The following is a 21,466-nucleotide window of genomic DNA, read 5'->3' as shown; positions in this document are numbered from 1 at the left end:
ATATCAGACATGCATTTCAGGGACTGGCTGCAGTGGGGGAGGATGGTTTGGAGATGAGAGGTGGAGATATGTCAGGAGGATGCTGGGAGAGTGGAGTCGGAAGCAGAATGGTGGAGAGAGTGTGAGGTTTCACGGGCTCTTTGAGAACTCAGCTGGTGCCTGGCTGGATGGGGTGAGGGGTAGGGCAGACAACAGTGTGCCTCTGGCCTGGGTGACCAAGTGGAGGGGGTGCATTCTGGCAGTGGGAGCTCCCCGGAAGAGGGGCAGCAGCTCGTGCTCAGTGTTGGACATGTCAAATGGGAAGGACCTGTGGGTTATCGTAGTGTGTTTAGGGTGCAGCTGAATTTGTAGCATGGAGCAAAGTGGAGAGAGCTGGGCTGGAGATGGCAATTTGGGAATTGTCACCAACTGATGATTGGAAGCCGTGGGAGGGAACGTGTGTGGACCAGCTATATCTTGACTATGCATCAGAACCACTTGTGGACCTTTCAAAACTATCCATGTCTGGGCCCCACCCCAGACCTGAATCAGAATTTTGGTGTGGGCATGTGCAATGTTTCAAATCTGCACAGGTGATCCTGGTGTACAGCCATGGCTGAGAACCACAGCTTTGATGAGAGCAGTTTCTGTGCACGGGAGGGGCTACCAGCTAGACTGCAGAGACCTGCGGGTGGTGCTGGTGAGGGGGGCGCTGTCTGCAGGCTTGAGGGACCGCTGTGGGGCAGGGGGCTCCGAGGTGAGCAGCTCCACTCTGTGCCGCTTCCCTGGGGCTTTATCAGCTACGGCTCTGGCTTGCAGTCTATGTCCCGTACAACTCAAGGGGGCGCCATTCACGCAGAATAGGACGAACACTGGAGTTGTGTATCATAGCCGCCCAGTTTAATCTGAAGGGAGTTTCTGGGTTTGCCTGTCCCCCAGTCAAGGCCTTGCTTTCCCCTCAACTGAGGAGGCTTCTGTCTGAGGACAAACCACAGCAGTAAGGGGACACATGGGAAGTCGGTGGTCCTTGGTATGGCCAGGAATCTTGGGTGGGGATGGCAGGTAAGGGGCGAGTTGCCCCTTACTGTCAAGGTGGCAAATATGGCTGGAAGCTCGTGCTATGGCCTCAGGGCCAGGCCTGCATGGGGATGCTGAGGGAAGGGGAACCAGATCCCAGGGCTCGAAGGGGTAAGATGGGAAGAGACGTTCTTTCTAATATTTGCCAGAGGGTGCCTAGAGCTGGGCTCTGCCTCCGAGTTGTGTGGGAAGGAGGAGGCTGAGGGGGGAGGGTATGCGTGTTCTTTCCAGGGCTCAGCCAGGGCTGAGAGGAGTGGGTGAGGTGTGTGCGCCTCTCTGTGTTGGGGGCTCAGCATCCTATCTTTCCTGTGCTTACAGAAATCTCTGTCCCTGCAGTGCTGGGGCTGTGGTGACTCCGAGGTACTATCCTAGGACTGTGCGCTTCCATCCCCTGCCTCTCGCTCCTTTAGGAGGCACAGGGTAGACTCTGGGGCAGGCGTGGTACCCCTGGTTTACCTGTCGTTAAGGCTAAGAGGGTGGAGGGCTGTGGGACGGGAGAGGCGCCTGCAGACCCTCAGGGGGCTACCCAGGACCTGCAGTTGACATGAGAAGTGAAAGGGACCCAGGAACCTGTGGGTTGGAGAGATAGCCCTTGGGTTTAGCATAGTTGCTGAGGCTCCAGGAGAGTCAGAGAAAACAAGAGGCCAGGTTCAGGGAAGAGCTTTATTGCTTCCATGATGGCTGCTCAGGATGGCTGCCACAGCCTGGGTAAGGTCCTTGAGCCTCACTTCCCTCTGGTCCAGGCTAAAGGCAGAACCCAAAGACCTGGCAGTCTCATTGCTGAAACGAAGAACAGCTGCCAAGTTGTTAAGTCCAGGCTGGGGGCACTGTCCTATGGATCAGCAGCAGTTGGGGAGGGGCCATTCCCATCAGGCGGGGCCAGGCCTCGCCTCCTGAGCTCTGAAGTTCTCTGCTCTAGCCCAGGGGCTGTCTTGTTGGTTTCAAGGATGGCTCCAGAGTTTCCCTGTGGGACAGCTAGGGGCTGGTATGTGGGAATACCCCATTTCTCCCCAAGAAAGGCCAAACAGTGTCATGAGCGGGAGGGGCCTGGCAGGAGATCCTGCCCACCTCCCTGTTGCCTTGGAGCATCGTCCAGTCTAGTCATGGCACTCCCCCTCCACAGGGAGCCCCCTGGGAACACTGCCTGATGGGCCCTCTAGTGGGCCTCTTTCTGCATGGCAAGTGGACCAAACTTGACATCTTCAACCTTATTTAAAAATAAATTATCCCTCCCCTCCCCCTCGCCCCAATTCACAAAATAATACACGAAACACTGATTAGAGAAATAATTCCAGCAGCAGCCTTGCTGCCTGTGTCCACCTCCTGCATGCTGGGCCTGCTGGGCCTGGCCAGTGGCCTCCTGGCCCTTTGGCTTCAAGGGCCCAGGCTGAGTGAGGCCAAGTGCTGGTCTTTGAGGCTGGCCTCTGAGCAGACATAGCTCTGGCTGCCCTGCCAAGGCCCTGCCACGCCTGGGGCCTCTTGGCACTGTCCTCTGGGTCTAAAGACTCCTGCGCCTCTCAGGCAGGGCCAGACCAAGGCCAGTGAAGTGTGCAGGTGGCGGGGGCTGCAGCTTGCTCCTGCGGTGCTGAGACCTCCATGGCCATATGCTCTCTGGGCCCACCTCAGATGCCACTGGTTAGGTCAGTGATGACACGTGCTTTCACTAGCTTCCGCAGAAACTCTTTCTCTCGCTGAATGTTGTGTGTCCAGGACTGGAAGGAAAGAGATGGAGGAGAGGTCAATTGGGCAGCCCAGGTGATTGCTGGGACACAGCCACGCTAAAATGCACCATCCCAGGGCTTGGTGCCCTCTTCTGACCACTACCTTCCGATGCTGTGACTGGGACATCTGCTCTAGAAGTGCCACAGCTCACCCTTCCCGGGACTCAGAGAACGTGAGCTTCTAACCCCTTTTCCCATCCCGGAAGAACTATGCCTCTTAACTTCTTCCAAGTCTTAGGAGATAACAGGCTTTTCATCCGTGTTCCCACAGACTTTAAGCCCTCCTTGTCCGGCAGCATGTCCGGGGCACCCAGGTCCTAGGCACCCTATGGACAGGCAATGTGAGTCACTTAGGTCCGGCCCAGGCCTGGGGGTGGGCCCTGCTGGAAAGAGCTGCAAGGGGTGGCTTAGTCATTCTCTGGCTTGATGCAATCCACTCTCCAGGCCTGGGGGCGGCTGATGAAATCCTGCCTCTCAGATTGGAGCCAGGGGGGCAGAGGACAAGAGGCTCATCTTACTGTTAATATGGAAATTACAGGGAAGAAGCTGCCTTCTCCGAGGGGAAGGCTGCGCCCAGGCTCAGGTTCTTTCCCTTTCCCATCCCCAGTATTCTTACCAGGAAGCTTTGATGACTAAGTCTCTTAAAGAATGAAAAAGGATTGAAGGATTGAATGAATGAATGAAAAAACCCCAACAGCCAACGGCCTTATCGTCGTGTGTACTCGCTGACTGCCCCGTCGCATCTGTCAGCAGTGACCCTCACTGTAGTAATATTAAGAGCCACGACTTCCTGGTACCAAGAACTTAAAGCTCTCTCCGGTCCTTGGTCTGATCCAGTTAACCCTCTCCAACCTTTCAAATCTTTTCAATTTGAAACTCAGGTAAAATTCCCTATATTCCTCTTCTCGAACATACCCTTCAACTACTCGTGCTAACCACAAAGCTGGCAGCCACTAAGGACAGCGTTCCCGGACACATGCTCAGTGGTGACTCTTCCCACACGTCCACACTCCACAGTGCCTAGAGGTGGGCAGGTCTTCCTCATTCTTTATTGCTGCGTCCACACAGCTGTCCCTTGTCCCTCCATACTCCCTCAAACCTCCGGCTCCTTTGAGGCTCCTGTCATACTCTGCCAGCTACGAGTTGGCCCTCCATGGCACCCCTGGGTGGTTTGCCCTCACACCTTGAAGACGCAAGCATCTATCTCACTGTCTCTCTTTGGAGACGAGGATTATTTGGCACAGAGTAGGTGCTCAGTAAATATGTGTTGAATGCAATTAGATTTTATAGGTAAGAAAATGGTGGCTTGGAGAAATGGCAGGGCCAGAATCCAAGCAAATGGAGAAATTCATACAGCTCTCTACTTACCCAACCCCTCCCTCACTCCCCAAGAAGAAGTCTGATAGGTCAGCTTCAAGAGTGCCCCTGGGGTCACTGAGGGGTGAAAGGGCAGCAGAGGACTGGATATTTGATGATATTAAGGAATTATTGTTAATTTTTCTAGTATGATAATGGTATTATGATAATAAAAGTAGCCCTTATCTTTTTGAGAAACTTACTGCATTATTTATGTTTGGAATGATGTGCTACCTGAGACCTGTTCCCAGGTAGTAAGTGGGGAGGGGAAGGATGAGAGGAAGAAGGGATGAAACAGCAAGGACGGTGACTGTGGGAGGCAGGTGACAGCTACACACGCGCTCATTATATTATTCTCTACATCTATGAATATGTTTGGCAGTGTTCATAATAAAAGAATATAAACAAAAACGTCTGCCTGGAGTGTAGCTCTTAGCCCAGGCAGTGCCACCTCTTCGGCGCTCTCTTTTCCCGAGTCCTCCTTCTGTGCGGGCAGCTGGGAACGTTGCCCACACGGTCTACGGGCTGGGGCGGGATCCTGGTCATCCCAGGTCCCCCGCCTCACCAGGGCCCCTGGGTGCAGCTGTCCGCCCCACTCACAGCCCATACTCTGAGGAGGGCCGGCCTGCCTTCTGACAGCTCTCTTCCTGGCTTCATCGCTGACCCTCCTTCCCTCACCCAGCCATTAAATATTGCTGCTCCTAGGGTGCTGGCCTAACTGTCTACACTTCTTACTCTATCATCTCCCTAAGAAATCTCATCCCTGCCTGCCTTGGACATGCAGTCTGCTCATTAGTCACAAACCTACATTTCTAGCCCGGATTTCTCTGCCGTGTTCCAGGTTGGGGGTGTTCATCTCTTGCTTAGACTGCTGCGATAGCCTCCTAACGACTTGCTATTCCTGCCCTGCACCCCTCTATATTTCATGCTGCAGCCACAGTGACCCAAAAGCTTCCGCTTTTATGGATTCCTCCAGCCTTCAGAGCAAAATCCAAACTCCTCACTGTGGCAGAGAAAGTACTTCATGATCTAGCCACTGCCTATGCCTACGGTTTCTCACCCTCTTTCACATCAAGTTTACATGAAAGAAATTTGTAAGAGAGCAAATATACAAGTAAACAGACGCCAGGAGGCAGGTAAAAGCTGTGACAACAGTTTGGAGTGGGTGCTGGCAGGGCACAAAGATACAAAGAAGATACATCAAGACAGACAGATGGAAAGACTAACAGGGTCAGGTAATAAGGCAGGGTGAGGGGCTAAGACATTTCTGGAGCTCCTGGGCCCAGGAGGGGCTTCCCACTCCCGAACCCCATTCCAGGCAACAGGACGCCCAGCTGGAAGGCTGTTTCTGGTTCCCTGTGAGATTCCCAAGTCTCTCTTATTCCCTTGAGATAACTTCCAATAACTTGAGGTAATCTGAATGAACCAGAAAGCCTAAAACAGTATAAATGGTAACTGAAGCCACGGACGGGGATGTCAACCTCCTGGAGCACATGTAGTGTGAGGAGAGAAGATCGTCCAGGAGGGAGCCCTGGCTAGTGCTGACTCTTACGGGGCGGACTGAAATCAAGGACACTGAGAAAGAGAATGAGAGACTGGCAAGTGAAATCAGAAGAACACTAGAAATTACTGACTCGAAAGTCTAAGCAGGAGAGAGTTTCAAAGAGGAAGGAGAAGTCAACATAAGAAAGTGTTTGCGAGATCAGGAAAGACGAGACTTACATGTGTCCATTGGATTCAGCAGCCTTGAGAAAAGTCCCTGGTGACTCTGGTGGGAGTCATGCCAGGTAAGGGGGAAGCAGGGTATGAGGGCCGAAGGGCCAAGTGGGTGTGGGCGGGCCATGGATGACCCAGCAGGAGCCGTCACTGGAGGAGGGGAGTGTGGTGGGAGCTTTCGGGAAGAGTACGGCTCTGGAACAGTGTAGTGGGCACTGGAGAAGGGAATGAAAGACTGGTGAGCAGGGAGGAGGGCAAGCTGAGATGGGAACTCCTACATTTTTAGAACTGTGATCTGCACAGAGGGAGATTTCCTCCAAAAGCCCTCCACCCAGATGCAGGAATAGAGAAGCTGCTCAGGCACTAGCCCAAGATGTCCAGGTTCCAGGCTGGGATCAGCGGAAGGCTAGTGGTACAAGTGAAGGCGGTTGTTCAGTGGGGTCCAGATTTTCCACATGGGCTCTCGCTGTGAGGGGAGACATGCAGGAGAGGCTGACTGACAGGCTGGGAGAACTGTAAGGCTTCTTGAACTTTAAGGTACTTGAATATACGGTTACCTGGGAAGCAATTCTGGGTGCTTGGCCATAGGGAAGGGTAGAGGGGTTACCAGGGGTGTCCTGAGACTGGAGGCAATGTCTATAGGTTGTTTGAGGGGGCAAGGAAGTCGTCTGGGGAGAAGACAGGACTTGAAGTAGAGAGGATGGCTCTGAACTGGTGCCAAGATGAGCGTATGATGGCTGGGGAAGAGCGAGGCAGGTGCGGGACCAGGGCGGGGAGAGGGCCAGGGAGGGACAGTTCAGGAAGAAGGCTGCGGAAAGGGGTTTTGGGTTCAGGGGCAGTCTGGGGATTGGGGCACAGAGGATGCTTGGTGGTCAGAGGCCCGCAGGCAGGGATGGACCTCCAGTGTCCCAACTTAGCTGAGGGTGGGGCGTCTTCCTGGGAGCTCTGGGCAGCCGGAGCAGCTGCCGGCTCATCCCCTTACCATTTACTTGTGTACATAGTCAGAGCCTGTCTTTTGTGCTGGAAGTGCCCCCGCCCTCAGCCCTGCCCAGGCTGAGGCTGTGCCCCACCCTGCCTCAAACCTCTTTGATGGCTGCCATGCGCACGGTCTCATAGTAGTGCAGGGGTGCATTGGGGGTGCTCATGTCGTAGCCAAAGCCTGCGACTGCCACCTCATCACAGCCGTGTAGTGCCATGGTCACTGCCACACTGCCAAGGGTCGGGATGTTCTAGAGGAGGGAAGGGAGGCGCAGAGTTCAGATGGAGGGCAGAGTGAGGCTGGGACCCTCCGCTAAGCAACTCAGAGCTGAGCTCCATTCCCGAGGACCGAGCCCTCTGTCCCCGCCCTGCTGCCCTGTCCTTCCTTCCCAAGGCCACTCTGACCCAGTTCCCGTCCTTCCTCTCCTAGGGCCCAGCTATCTCACCCCGCGGCCCATGAGGCCGTTGTTGAAGGGCAGTCCAATGAGGGTGAAGGCAGCTTCCTGGATGAAATATGGGTTCAGGATGCGAATCTCAGGGGGCTCCTTGGGCACTCGAGTGGCCACAGATTTCCAGAAGCCGTCCGATGCACTCTGTGGACACAGCATAAGTGGGCATGAGCTGGGCACACAGCTTGTGATGGGACTGTGTGAGTGGCAGGGGCCCAAAGCGTGTACAGGCAAATGAGAAACAAGGTGGGGGGCATGAGGTCATACTGGGGAGCCTGGGACACGTGGGATAAAGACAGCTGGTAAAGGGAGGACTTGGTGTGTGCGGGGGACACGGGATGTGTGACACAGACACGGGTATATCGTGGGAACAGTGAGCATATGGTGGGGCCAGTGCGTAATGGAGGATCCAGTGTGAGCTGCATGGTGGGGCCATCGGGTGTGGAACCCTGGGGCGTGCTGCTCTGGCCTGAAGAGTTTCTTGGGTCAACTGGAAGACCCAATGGCCCAGCTGTCCCCCACCCCTTCACAGCTACCGAGGGGCCCAGGAGGAGCCTGCCCTTGCTCTCCTATCTGCTCTGCTGGGCTTGCCTCCTTTCCCTTCTGCTGACTCTCCTTGCTCTCTCAGTCAACTGTTCTAAAGTGAACCTGGAAAATAAAGACAAAATGTAAGTGCTGTGGAACAACCCTCAAATCCCAGTTTGGCCACTGACTAGAGTTGGGTGACTTTGGGCAAGTGACAAGCTCTCTGAGCTTCAGTTTAACTGCAAAATGGGGTCATTCTTCCCTTGGGGATCTTAGTACCAAACTGTGAAAAGGCATGAGCTCTGAAACTTGACATTCCAGTGTCCATTCCAGGGCTGCAACTTCTTTTCTAACTCTCTCCATTCCTCTAGTCTCCAGCCCTGCCTTTCTGTTCAAGTCCCTGAAGCATATCACTGTGCTCCTCTCTCCGAGCTTCCTCAGCTCCCCAGCCCTTGGCCCTTCTATTGCCTCAGCCCAGGGAAACCCTGAACTCGGGACCAACCCATTTTTCACCTTCACCACCCCAAAACTGGGTCCTGAATGCTGCTGAAGAAAGTCACAAACCAACTCAGAAGACTGGAGGCATTACCAAGCCATGGACTCCAACTTGTTATTTTCAGGGAGTTTGTCATTTGCCTAGAAAATCTAAAACAATTAACTAAACTTAGAATGGATAAAATAATTTAGTAATAGGATCTGTACTCCAATAGGAAAGTCACCACATGTAATACTAAAGAGATCCCCTTTGCAATCGTAACAAAAAAATAGTCAAATACTGATCAATAAACTTAAATATGTGGGACCTAGAGTAAAAAAAAATAAAAAAGCTACAACCCTTTATTGAGAAATCCAAAAAAAATGACTTGGGAAAAAAAACGGGACAAACGACATCTTGGATGGGAAGGCTGAGTATTAACCTAATACCAATCCTCCACCCTACCCCCGTCCCAGATGAATGTAGGCTTAACATAATTCTAAGAAAAATTCCAATAGGATTTTTGTTTTCAAATTTACCAAAAAGATTCTAAAAACCCATCCAAATATTTAACAGATAAAAATAGCCCCCAAAATTTAAAAACTAAATCGTATATTATGAATTTACAATTATAAAAACATTGATAGACGTGTAAGAATCAACACAAAGATCACTGAAAGAAGAGATAGCCCAGAAGCAGATCAAACACACACTTAGGTTATGATAAGGAAGCTTCACCATTAGTGAGAACAAGATGATCTTCTCAGCAAGTGACGTTTGAAAATTTACTATTTAGAAAAAAAAATGTCCACTTACTGCCTGTCTTCATACTACACACAAAACAACTAGATGCTAAAAAATACTGAAAAAAAATTTGGATGTATATTTTATCACTGAACTTCCTAAATGTTAATGCAATGTTAGAAATAAAGAAAAAAGTAAACAGATTTTGATTTTGTAAACATTTTTAGTGCTTTGGTACATCAAAATGTAAGCAAAATTAAGAGGGAAACAAAAAAGTGGGAAAAATTTTGTCACAAATAAATACTACATATTTGAAAAATTCATTGAAAAATCAACGAGACTCCATAAAAATGGGAAAAGAATATAAAACAAGGTTAGTAAGCATGAAAAAGTCAACTCGATAGTGACAAAAAAATGCAAATTAAAATAGCCAGAAAATATTTTTTACCCTCTGAAATGTGTCTATGTGTATCTATGTATTTATCTTACTGCTTATGGTGGTCTGCTGAAGTGAAACTCCCCTACACTTTAGGAGTAAAGTTTGGTGTAGCCTTTCTAAGAAGCAGTCTGAATACGAATCAAAAGCCTCAAAGCTGTTTATACCTGACGACAATAACATTTCTCTCCTAAAAGTAATCAGAATGGTGAAGACCTTTGTAAAAAGCTGCTTATTGCAATGTTATTTATAACAACAGTGAAAAACCAGAAGAAAAAAAAATCCAAGTTTACAATAGAGGTTTGGTTAAATGATACACCTCTATAACCGAATGTTACAGAAGTCAAAATTGTCTTCTATGAATTTTGTCATAGGGAGGTACATAACGTATTTAACCAGATGTCCTCTGTTGTTGGACATCTAAATTGTTTCTAGTTTCCGCAGATCTGCTCCTGCTCCTGTATTCCCTATCCTCTCATGTCCTCCAAACAACCAGAAACGTACCAGAAACGTAGGAATCCACTTTAGATTCTTCTTTACAACCCATCCTGTCCTGTCCGACTGGTCATCTAGTTCTTTGGAATCTATCTTCTTAGAACCCCACAGACCCACCGTTCTTCCCACACCCACTGCTACCACCAGAAGTCCAGGTCTCATCACCTTTCAACTGGAGTATCCTAGAGACTGGCCCTTTACAGCATCTGTCTTGTTGACTGATCAGAGCCCAGAGCCCAGTAGAGTGAATGGAACAATAAACGTTAAATTCCATCCATTTGTTCAACATGTAATGAATGCTTAGAATGGTCTGCCTCTGCCTTCCAAATCACTTTCTACTCTCTACCAGAATGATCTTTCTATATACAAGCAGATCACATCACCATTGCCCAGAGAAGATCCAAGTTTTTTTAGCCAGTCAGCCCGATCTGCCCCTACCGTTTCCATTTCAGGCCATGTGAAGTTCCCACCTGCTAATTCATACCTCCAGGCTTTCGCTGATGCTGCTCCTTATGTCTCTAACGGCCTTCCCACGTCTCTCCACCTGATCCATCCTGCTCGTTTTTTAAGACTCAGCATATCCTTCTTCTTTTTCCTCTATCCTGACCCTCTTCCTCCCAAGGCAGAAATGACCTCTAACCTTTGGGAGGTGACAATATGAACACCTAATGCCCAATGTGATTTATTAGGAGGTGGAGCCTTTGGGAACTGATTAATTCATAAGGGTGGAGCCCTCATGAGTGGGATTAATTAATGCCCTTAGAAAAGAGGCCCCAGGGAGATCCCTTGCCCTTCTGCTAAGTGAGGACATAGCGAAAAGAAGGCCATCTGTGAACCAGGAAGCCCTCCCCAAACACCAGCCTGCTGGCGCCATGGTCTTGGACTCCCAGCCTCCAGAACTGTGAGAAATAAAGTTCTGTTGTTTACGAGCCATCCAATCTGTGCTATTTTGTGATAGCAACCTGAAGGGACTGGATTCAACTTCAGTCTGGTCACTTACTGTGTGGAGAGCCTGGACAAGGAACTCACCATTTCCTTATGGAGAAATCAGGATACTAATAGTTTTTATCTTACGAGCTGTTGTGAGAATTAGATAATTCAGGCCGAGTGGCCAGCTCACGGTTTCCTGGTCATCACTGGCGGTGCGTTGTGACCCTCCACCCCGCAGGGCATTTCTGTAGCCTAGTACAGCACCTGGCAAGCAGCATGTAAAAGGAGACATGAAATCCACCCAAGGCTCCCCCACTGCCCTCAGCGGCAGCAAAGAGCTCCCCACTGGTCAGTACCTCCTCAGGCTCACTTGCTGCCTTCAATGGACCGTTTCTGCTCCAGCCATGCCCTCCTCACGTCACCCCACCTCTGTGGCAACATCTTTCTCTGGCAAATTCTATCTGTCCTGCAAGGGTCAGCTAGAAGGACAGGACCTTGGGGCCAATTTCTCTGTGTCTCAGTACCAGTGAGACTGAGAGCACACCCAGTCTGTCTTTCTCCTGTTGTCTCCCTCTCTGCATCCAGGAGAAAAGTAGGTGCAAGGGAGGTAAAGGTAGGGATAACAGGACCCAGTAGGAAAGGGAAGGGAGGAGAAATGGCCAAGATTTTATGCAGAACTGAAGAGAAGCCCCTCCTGGGAGGGCTAGATGTGGACTGAAAGGAATGGCAAGTGCCAGCAGGTGCCAGGAGAGGCACAGCCCGTCCCCCATTAGCTCCCCACCCGGGGTTCCTGCCCATGCCTGCCCCACACATACCTAATGGGGAGGAAGTGCAGGGACTGCTTGGGAGGGGTAGGGAAAACCAGGAATGGGCACAGCTTGGGGGGTGTGCCAGGCTCCAGACTAGTTTTCATAGACTTGACTTTATTTACATCTCTTCAACTTTCACCCACTTCCCGGGTATGGACTCAAGATGAAGCAACATGATCAAGGTCACGCAAGGAGCCGTGCCAAGATTCAAACCCACGTGTTGTAACTCCAAGATGGGTGTTCTTTCTGCCTCACCATTTATCATCATCACTGTTGTTCCCACCTCAGGATGTCTGGGGTCAAGGATGAGAGCTCCCTTCTGACCTCCAGGAGCTCTAAGGTAAGCTAGGGTCCCACATCCCATTTCACAGACAGACAGGATCAGAGAGGTGGTGGGACTTGTCCAAGGTGTACACATAGCTGGGAGAATCTGAGCTGGAGCCAACTTCAGAACCTAGTTATTTCTGTGACACGAGATACCCTCTCTGAAAACACGTCTCTCAGCTTTTTCCATGTGCTAAAAGTCCCATATGTAACCACTACGTGAAACTGTAGGAAGTTAGCTTATTGTGTCAATTGCTCTTTGAGACTCTGACAAAAGCTTCAGTGGGCAGGGTAAAGCTTCTGCCTTTCTTTCCACTTTTACTCTTTCCTGGGAGGAGAAACGACGGATACAACTGATCTGACTGCTTAGATTTGAGGATTCTCTCTCTCTCTCTCTCTCTCTCTCTCTCTCTCTCTCTCTCTCTCTCTCTCACACACACACACACACACACACACAGCTCCCTGCTCCTACACAGCAGCGGGTACGTGCAGGCAGAACGTGGCTCCTTGCAGCAGCCTCCCAGTCTCTGTCTCAGCTTACTGGGTGCTGGGAGCCCTGCAGCTCTTGCTGCCTTAGGGCTCGATGCCAGCAGCAGCGCAGAGCAATGGGAGGACTTGAGGGAAAGGAGGCCTGCGCTTGGGTCTCAGGGCCCAGAGAGCCCTGTGTTTGAGTACTGAGAACCGGCACAGCGAACAACTCAGGGCTTCTATTTTATCCCTCCCCCCGCCATTGTCATTGTCTCGAGGCATAGCACCTTCAAGAAGTTCAGGGAAAGGAGGCACATTAAGACCAAGATATGATTTGGGCATTTCGGTGCTTCCCCCAGCCATAAAAATATCAAGGACCAACAAAACCACAGCCTGTTTCCTAAAATAAAAGCTATAGCTTTTCTCCTCAGAAAAACGTACACAGACACATACACATTACATTTGCACACCACTGCCGAAGGTCACAGAATCCCGTAAGTTAAGGGGATTTGTTGACCTCAGGTTAGGAATCTCTGGCATAGGGTGAGAAGAGATAGGAACCTGGAACAGAATCCTGTAAACAGCGATATTTAAGGGGTAGGTGGAAACAGAGGGGCCTGAGGAGGACACAGAACAAACAGGAAGAGGGGTCAGAGGCACTAGGGAGAGTGTGGTACAGTGGGAGACCACGGGCCCTGGAATCTGGAAAGCCTGGGTCACATCTGGATCCCACATCTGTGTGACCTGGGCATGTCCTGTAATCTTAATCTCTTTAAGCCTCAAGTTCCTCCGTGCATAACCAGAATGTCAAGACCTACTTCTCAGGTATTTGTGAGGATTACATACTGTGTTTGGCATACAGCAAAAGCTCAATAAATCTTATCTGTTGTGACTATGAGTGTCACAGGAGCCAAGAGAGGGAAGCAGAGGGTGTGGTCGGTGATGCCAGATGGCAGTGGGAGGCCAGTACACAGACAGACATGTATTCAAATGAGGCGCCAGATTTTCCCTCCGGTTCCCTGCAGGAGGGCAGTGAGCACCGGAGGCCTTCCTGCTCCCCGGTTACACTGCCAAGCCTGCCACCAGAACACAGCCCTGTCCCAGAAGGCCTAATCAAATTTGGCCCAAGGCCTCTCACATCTCATTTTCCTGAGCCAGAGGACACAACACAGAGACCTATAAAGCCAGCCAATGACGCTGGCCCCGAATGGTCAAACCTCTCTTCAAGGTCAGCTGAGGGCTGCATTCTTTGTTGAATCCCTCCTCCTCCAGGAATGTCCCTGCCTCAGTCAAGTCTAGACCCAGCTCATCTGTGTGGAGCTGCCAGTCTCCTGCTGATGCAACTTGTTCTGCTCGTGTCAGAACAGCCAAGAGCAATGGGGGAAAACATCTGGGGAGAAAGTACCTTCCCAGCCAGGCCCTGAAGTGTGGCCTGCGCCCTGGCAGGGTTCTTCTGCAGCCTCTTCCTTCCTGTTAGGAAAGAAGCAGTCTACGTGCCAAGATGAGAGGTCTGGGGGCAGAGAGACTGACCATGGCCTTGCTTTCTGCAGCCAGGAGTAGGGCAGATGTGTTCACTCCTGCTCCCGCCTGAGGACAGATCACCAGCTCTCCGTGGGGTCACTCAAACAGCCCCCATTTGCTTTCCTTCAGTTCCTTCTCTTCCCGACACAGATCTGATCTGGACACTCTCAGGGCTAAAATCTTCCATGGCTTTCCACTGCCCACCGAGACAGCTTGTCTGGATAATTCAGAGTGTGGGTCTGGTTTTTGTTTTTGTTTTCCTTACCCCAAAGGAGTTTGTAATACAGTGGAAAAGACAGGGTTGTGCACAAATGTCTCAGCACATGGTATGCTTATTATGATGTGGGAAAGAAACTAAGAGAGGTTTAAAATATTAATATCTGCTATACTTATTTACTAAAATATGTACATATAAGACGTATCCAAAGAATGTTCACATGCACAGTACACAAAACGGAGGAAGAGCCAGGTGACATACTAAGAGAACTACAAGCAAAAAGAGAGCTCGAAAGAAGGTATCTACAGATGCAAATATTTCAGAGCTAAGGATTAACCTGGAGCAACCAAACAACAGATACAGGAGTGCCTGTTACATAGAAGCCATTTACTTTCTGTACAAATATATCCTATAATATTTCAGACAATGAACAACCCTCAAAACATGGATACAATCATACAAAAAGACCTTTAAGAATATCTTGTCCAGTCTCCTCCTAAAGAAACCAAGGCTCAAGAGGTTTCTTTTCTTATTCTATTTCCCCTGAGGGATCTAGCCATCGCCATTCTTTCCTCACAACTCAGACTGGAATCTTGTCTCCCTTGCCTTTTCCCTCTCCCTCGTCCCCAGGAAACAAGCAAGGACCCAACCTGTATTCTTCTTGTCATGCTCTCTGCTAGCCCACTGTTTGCAGATTGGGCTGCCTAGTCACTCTGTTTTTGAACCCTGACACCCTAACTACTAACTCCACGTCCCTAGGCAAGTCTTTACCCTTTCTAAGTCTCATTATCTTCATCCATAAAATCAGGGAAATCAGACTAGCTTGAACTTGGTAGTGTGTTTGTGCTATGACAATTAAAAGTCATGCACATAATATATTAGACACAAAGTTAGTTCTTTAGCTTGTTATTATTAACCCTCAGGACAAAGTCCCAGCTCCTTGATATGACTTTGGCTCATAAGACCCTTCACCATTTGTCCCCCGCCTACTCAGCCTCATCTCTAACCCTTGCTCCCATATCCATGTGGGCTCATCCCTAACATTTCTGGGGCCGGGGACAAAATTACAAGTGGAAGTCCATGTACCATATGTCTAAATTTTAGATTCTACGTATTTGAAAGTTATAAATCAAACTGTTAAATAAAACATATTCTGTGCTCCCTTGAAAAGTGATCCGGAAGGCCAGGTTTGGATTTAGAATTCTGACTCCAAGAGACCTGTGCTGAATCATGGTGGTACAGGGAGACTGGCCAGCCTGCCTGCTTCTCTTCCCACTCCTGGTCCCATCCCACACCACGAGCACTACTGGGGCGCATGTGTGGATCCCCCAGCCGACACATCCAAGTTCTGCTCCCAGCCTCTGCAAATCTCCCTCCCTGGGCTTAGGGGAATGCACAGCGAGGTGTGTTCTGCCTTCAGGGGGATGGAAGTGGACTTGGCACTGACTGCTGGGGCAAGACATTCCGAGGTCTCCAGTAGCCGGCAATGGCCTAGCAAGGGAGGATGGGCCTGGGGTGGGCATTTCTCTCTCGACCCTACATATTCCTTTTCACTCCATGGCAAAGAATGTGGCTGGAGGAGAGCCAGGCACCCCTTTCCCAGGTCTAAGTGCAGTGCTGCACCCATGCCACACACCAGTTATATTCAATTATTTTTACTTCACTAAATATACCACACTTGTTGCCAGTGCTGTTCTCTGTGCCTGAAACTTCATCATCATCTGGCCAACATCTACAAGAGGTCGGGGCAAGCAGCTCAGTCAGGGTCCAGGGCTTACGTAAGTGTCCTGGAGGCCAAGAAGTGGGGTGCAGACCATCTTGGCCGGGGGGTGTTGCCCTGTGCCCAGGCCGTCGCTCTGACGCTCATACCTGGGCCCTGTGGCTGGGCATCCTGCCCTGCCGGCAGGCAGTGCTCACCTCTCTGAATCTCACCTCAGCAGGTGATCACCACTCATGGAGGGGCACCTCACATGCCCTGCCTCACTCACTCCTTAGAGGCATAATGGGGAGCCACTCGGGGAAGCTTTTACTCTCCGCACCACCGTATAGAAGGAGAACGTGAAACTCCAAGATGTGGGCTGAGGCAGAGGAAGAGACTGGTTTCCGTGGCCAATACGAAGTCCAGTAAGGTTTCACTGCCCTTACCGGCACTGAAGGAGCAAGGGTGAGAGTGGCTGTGATAGCTGGTCCAAGTGCCCGGACCCTCTGCAGGGTTGCTGGACTTGCTGCTTTATGGTCTGTCAAGTAGTTGAACCATAATTTGCATAATAAACCCTTTAGGTTATGTATGGGTTGGGCCATTTTAAGTTTAACATTATAATAAAAATCTTTGTGTACAGTTTTTTCCTTCCTGTGGGGGATGGCTACTGGTGCCAAGTGTCATCTCCTTTCCAAAAAGCTTGTCCCCACTGACCAGTAGTAGCCTTTGAGAGCACCTGTCACTGCACTCTTGCCAAAATCATGTATTACAATTTAAACACATACTTTAAAGGTGTGGTAGGTGATAAATGGCATCCTGTTGCCTTCACATGGATGTCTCTGGCTACTAGGAAAGTTAAACATATTTTTGTTGTTTACCAGTTAAATTTCTTTCTGTGTCATATGTTCAGTCTCCTGCCTGTTATCTGCTGGGGTCCTGATGGTTTTCTTGACAACTTTCCTGATAATAACTATCTATCTGTCATATCTCCTGAATATACTTTTCCGAGTTTGGTGCATTCAGTCTTTTGTTTTTGTTAATTTAGTTTAAATTTTCATGTATTATCACATCTGATTTCTCTTAGCACTTCTGTCCTTTAAAAGTTCTTTTGCCTCCAGGGATTTGATTTCTATTCTACTTTCTTCAAAATTTCCTTTGGTTGTATTTTTATGTTTTACTTTTTAGTCCATTTGGAATTTCTTTTGATGTACGCTATGAGGAGTGGGTCAAAAACCTTTTTGAAAGCTATATTTGGAAACCGCAATGAACAAAAAGAAAAGTCGGCTTGGGGCCGACTTTGTGATGCTGACAGACAAGTGAGTGAGGCAGAGCGCCAGAGACTGTTTGGTTTTCATTTCTTTATCAAGAAGAATGATCTTGGAACTGCAGAAAGAAGATCAAACATGGCTAAGAGGAAAGAGGTGCCCAAAAGAGGCAAGCGGAGAGCAAAAGGACGCAAGGGTCTGAATCTAAAATAATGCTCTCCCAGGGCAACGAGAGAGAAAGAGCCCTGACTGAGAGGCAGATTTGGGTTGGAATACTGACTTTGCCGGAAGTTACTGCCTGACTCTGGGCCTCATTTTCCACATTTATTTATTGATGTATACCAGCTATGTTTTAAACACTGCTAGAGGTGATGGACTTACAGAGATAAACAGGACAGTTTCTGCCCTCTAGGGGCTTATAAAAGATGACAGATAAGTCAATTCTCAGCTATAATAGAGTGATGAGTATTATGGAGGCATTAAGCATGCTTCCCAGGATTCTGGCCATGAGCTTGTAAGAATCAGGGACTATCCGTAGACCTTAGCACTGTATGGGGTACACAGTAAATGTTCACTGAATACTTGCTGACAAGTTGTTCCTTTAAATGGAGGAACAATCCACTTGGGTCCACTGGGTTTAGAATCCACTGGGTTTAGAATCAGAAGATCACTACCAGTAGAGAGAGGTTTGAAAGCTAGGCTGGAGAGGGTTGAGAAATAGAAGGAGAAAACACAGAGATACATGATGGACAGGTGATGACTCTCTCCAAAAACTTGAAAGAGAAGGAAAGCGAACACAAATTAAGGAGAGGGCTTTTATTTTTAAGGTGAGAGAGGCCTGAACAAATTTACAGATGTGAGAGGAGGATCCAGTAAAGAGGTGACAAAAGAGATAAACAAAAGTAGACAGTTCCTGAGAAGGTTGGAGGAGATGGCATTCAGAGCATAGGAGACAAATGACCTTGAACGGGAGAGGCACAGAAAGGATGGTGGAGAGGGACGTAGGGGTGGAGAGGGATGCAGGTAATTTTTCTAGACTGGAGGCTGGGAAGTTGAGACTTCTTGACTGGTGATGACCTTGATTTTCTCTGCAGAGCTGGATATGAGATGCCTGCTTAGAATAGGGATGGAGGTATAGCAGAATTAAAGAAGATGGTGATGGTAGGTTCTGAGAAGAACAATGACCGGGGACAAGACACAGGAGTGGCAAGTAGCAGCAAGATGCTAGAAGCTACCACCACCAAGTGTTGCCATCTCCGTTGTAGTTCTCTCTCTCAACAGATGACTCCCGGGTACTGGACTGGCTGGACAGGGGAGTCATGGGGAGAGGGAGTTGTCAAGTGAGAAAGACAGTATTTGAAGCATGGGCTCCACGTCGTTTCGGTGATTGACTTGGATTTGCTGAATGACTGAATCAGTGAATAAATGAGAGGTGTGATAGTGCAATGAGATGAGTTTGGTCCAAAACGCTGCTCTACCATTCACTCAGAAGATCAGCCTCAGGGTTGTTGAAATAACTGGCTGAGATATGACTGTGTATGAGCCAGGTAGCCCTGGGCCCGGCATGTGAAGAGCTCAGTAAATGGTGGTTCTTCTCATTCTCACAGGCCATGGCAGGTAGGAGCCAATCAATGGAGGCTTCCAAGCAGGAGGGTGATGTGGTCAGATTTATTTCTTAGGAAGAACCCTGGGGCGGTCAGAGCTGGGTTGAATTCAGCTCTCCCACCTAACTAGTTGTGTGATCTTGAGCAAGTAACTCTTCCTCTCTGTGCCTGTGTCCTAATCCCACAAATGGGGTTAAAAGTTCCCATCTGACAGGATCATTATGAGAACTGAATGAAGGAATACAGAGAAGGCTAGAAAACTGAAGAGCTTAATAAATGACAGCTGTGATGAGGATGATGGCAGGAGGAGGAGGAAGAAGAGGAGGAAGGACAGAGGCAGGAAGAGGAGCAGCAGGAGGGAAGCCAGGAGATGACATGGTAATGACTACGAGACTCGTAACTAAGAGGTCACACAATGCGTGAAGAGGAGCAGAGGGTGGTGGTGTCCTGAGCCCCAGCTCCTGAGCACGTTCTACCTGAGGCGGGAGGAGCAGCAGATGGGGGTGGTAATAGGGAATGAGCACGGAGTCTTCCTGGCCCTCACAGGGATATGAGGTGCGTGTGAAAGGGTGGTGTCCACTGGAGACGGCTGCAAAGGAAATGGCATCCCAGGAGAGCTTGTCTCAGGGTTGGAAAGGAGACGGAGGAGTGGGGACCATGGATGCTGGCTCAGCAGAAACCTCACCATGGTGTGTCCCCACGTAACTCCATTTGGATGCCCTGCACTGAGTTCCCCCTGAGGTGAGGGGGTGTCCATACTGAGCTCCTTCTGGACAGAGCCTGTCCCAAGGCTCTGCATCCCTCTCAGGCCTGGAACAGAATATACATTTAGGTGCAGATGGACATTGTTGGGCTTGGTCCAGTGAGACCTCCTACACAGGGACCTGGTGACCGCAGATTTCCCAGACTGTGAGCCCACCCCTGCTGCCTTTCCCAGGAGCTCTGAGTCTCTCCCTCCTCTAGTCTTGGCCTCTGACCTTGGTCACCTCCTAGGTCAGGCTCTATGGCCTAGACAGACAAATGCTTCACTCCCTAGTGCAACTGGGCTTTTCTAACGGCACCACCACCAATGACAATAAAACAATAAATAGCATTAATAGTTGCCATCAACAGCACTTACTGTCAAGCACTATGCGAGGTGCTTCTGTATTTCTTCTGGTTTAATTTTTAAAACAATCCAGAAAGATGAGTCGTACCACTTCGATTTCATAGAAGAGACTAAATCTAAGGGGCCTAGGTAACTAGCCTAAGGTAACCCAGCTAATAAGTGACAGCACCTAAATTTAAACCTAAGTCGACATAACTCCAAGGCCTAAGCTGCCTTCCCCTCTTAAACCATGTTGTCTTTTCCAAACTCAGGGGCCCAGTCCTCTTGTGCATGAATGTGGGAGCCTGGTGGGCTTCTTAGAGCCCTCCCTCCTTCCCCAAGGACTGAACTACAGCTGGAAGGTCAGGCCCGTGTCAAGGCCGTCCGGGAGCCACCTCCCAGAACTTGTCCTCTCCCCTCCCCCCGCTGGGCTGGAACCAGGCCTCTGGGCCTGCTCACTGAACTGACCACCAGTCAGAGGTCTCTCTGCAGTGAGGCCAGCCTTCCAGTGTCTGGAGTGAGGATGGCAGTTTGGAGGAGGAGGGGAGGCAGCCCAGGGGATTGGGAAGGCAACTCCCCCGGGCCTCTGAAGCCCTGGGTTAGGCATCTTAGGGAAGGAGGTGGACAGGCTGGCAGAGGAATGGGAAGCTGTGCCTCTCACACGTCCTGTCCTCTCCAGGCCCCAGGGCTCCTTCCTCAGGACCATGGATGGGGAGTCTCCAGCCTTCATCAAAGGCTGGAGGAGGATGCTCAGGCCACAGCACCTCCCACCTGGATTACAACTCTAGTTTCACGACTGTCTCTCCAGACTGGGAGAGACTTTGGGTCAGAGGTGCACTGAACTCATCTTTGTACTCCCAGGGAGCAGCCCGGTGCCAGCACAGAGAACACCACAATGATGCCTGGCCAACGAGTGAGTACATGGAAGGATGGAGCCCAGGGTGCCTCTGAGAAGAGTTTCCCAAGAGCTGGAGGCTGCCGCCCCAGTCCCCCTCCCCCAGGACTTCATACACCGTCCCCTGCCCCAAAAACCTTCCCCCCCACGTCTCAGGTTCCACCTTTCCACCCTCCCTCCCAACCTCAGCTTCCCTACTGAACAGCTGCCCCGAGCACACATGGCTTGCAGAGAATCCTTCCACCGACTTGCTGGCTTGGTCAGGGCTCCTGGGATCTGGGACATATAAGGCCTTTTGGTAACTTATTTGGAGTTGTCTGTGCTACTGTCCAGTGAATGAGGGAGCCACAAATGGTGATGCGAGGTCCCGTGTGCATGAAATACAGCCAGCCCTAGCAGTCTTCCTTTCCCGTACCTTTCCATATCCCATGAGGACTCCTGGTACCAGAAAGTTACCCACTGTGAACAACTGCTCACATAGCGATCAGCAGGCAGCAGCCACGACTGAGGTCTAATACCTGTTCCAGCCCTGCCCAGCCAGGCCTTGGCACCTGAACATAGAGCTGCCTCCTGCCAGAATTCTGCAGGTGAGGCTCCAGACAGGTGCACAGAGCTATCCAGTGTCCCAGAGGCTTCACGGTTAGAAATGTCACTGCAGGAGCAGGACAAGCCTATGGCTGGGCACCAGACAGGAGG

At 50.0% G+C, this 21,466-nt stretch overlaps 1 protein-coding gene across 1 annotated transcript in view; it reads right to left on the bottom strand.

Annotated features, from left to right (window-relative positions):
* Nucleotides 1-2,328: 2,328 nt before the first annotated feature.
* The window catches only part of ST3GAL3 (ST3 beta-galactoside alpha-2,3-sialyltransferase 3), a 173,827-nt gene continuing 154,689 nt past the window's right edge, over nt 2,329-21,466 (bottom strand). The window contains exons 10-12 of the mRNA XM_033113627.1: nt 7,274-7,420; nt 6,932-7,078; nt 2,329-2,768 (exon numbers count right to left, since the gene is read on the bottom strand). Coding sequence (XP_032969518.1) covers nt 2,679-2,768; nt 6,932-7,078; nt 7,274-7,420 — 384 coding nt within the window. The 3' untranslated portion in view covers nt 2,329-2,678. The remainder of the gene's footprint in view (nt 2,769-6,931; nt 7,079-7,273; nt 7,421-21,466) is intronic.

This window comes from Rhinolophus ferrumequinum, chromosome 9 (assembly GCF_004115265.2).
Source record: "Rhinolophus ferrumequinum isolate MPI-CBG mRhiFer1 chromosome 9, mRhiFer1_v1.p, whole genome shotgun sequence".
Classification (NCBI taxonomy): domain Eukaryota; kingdom Metazoa; phylum Chordata; class Mammalia; order Chiroptera; family Rhinolophidae; genus Rhinolophus; species Rhinolophus ferrumequinum.
This window is presented reverse-complemented; position numbering and strand designations above follow the sequence as displayed.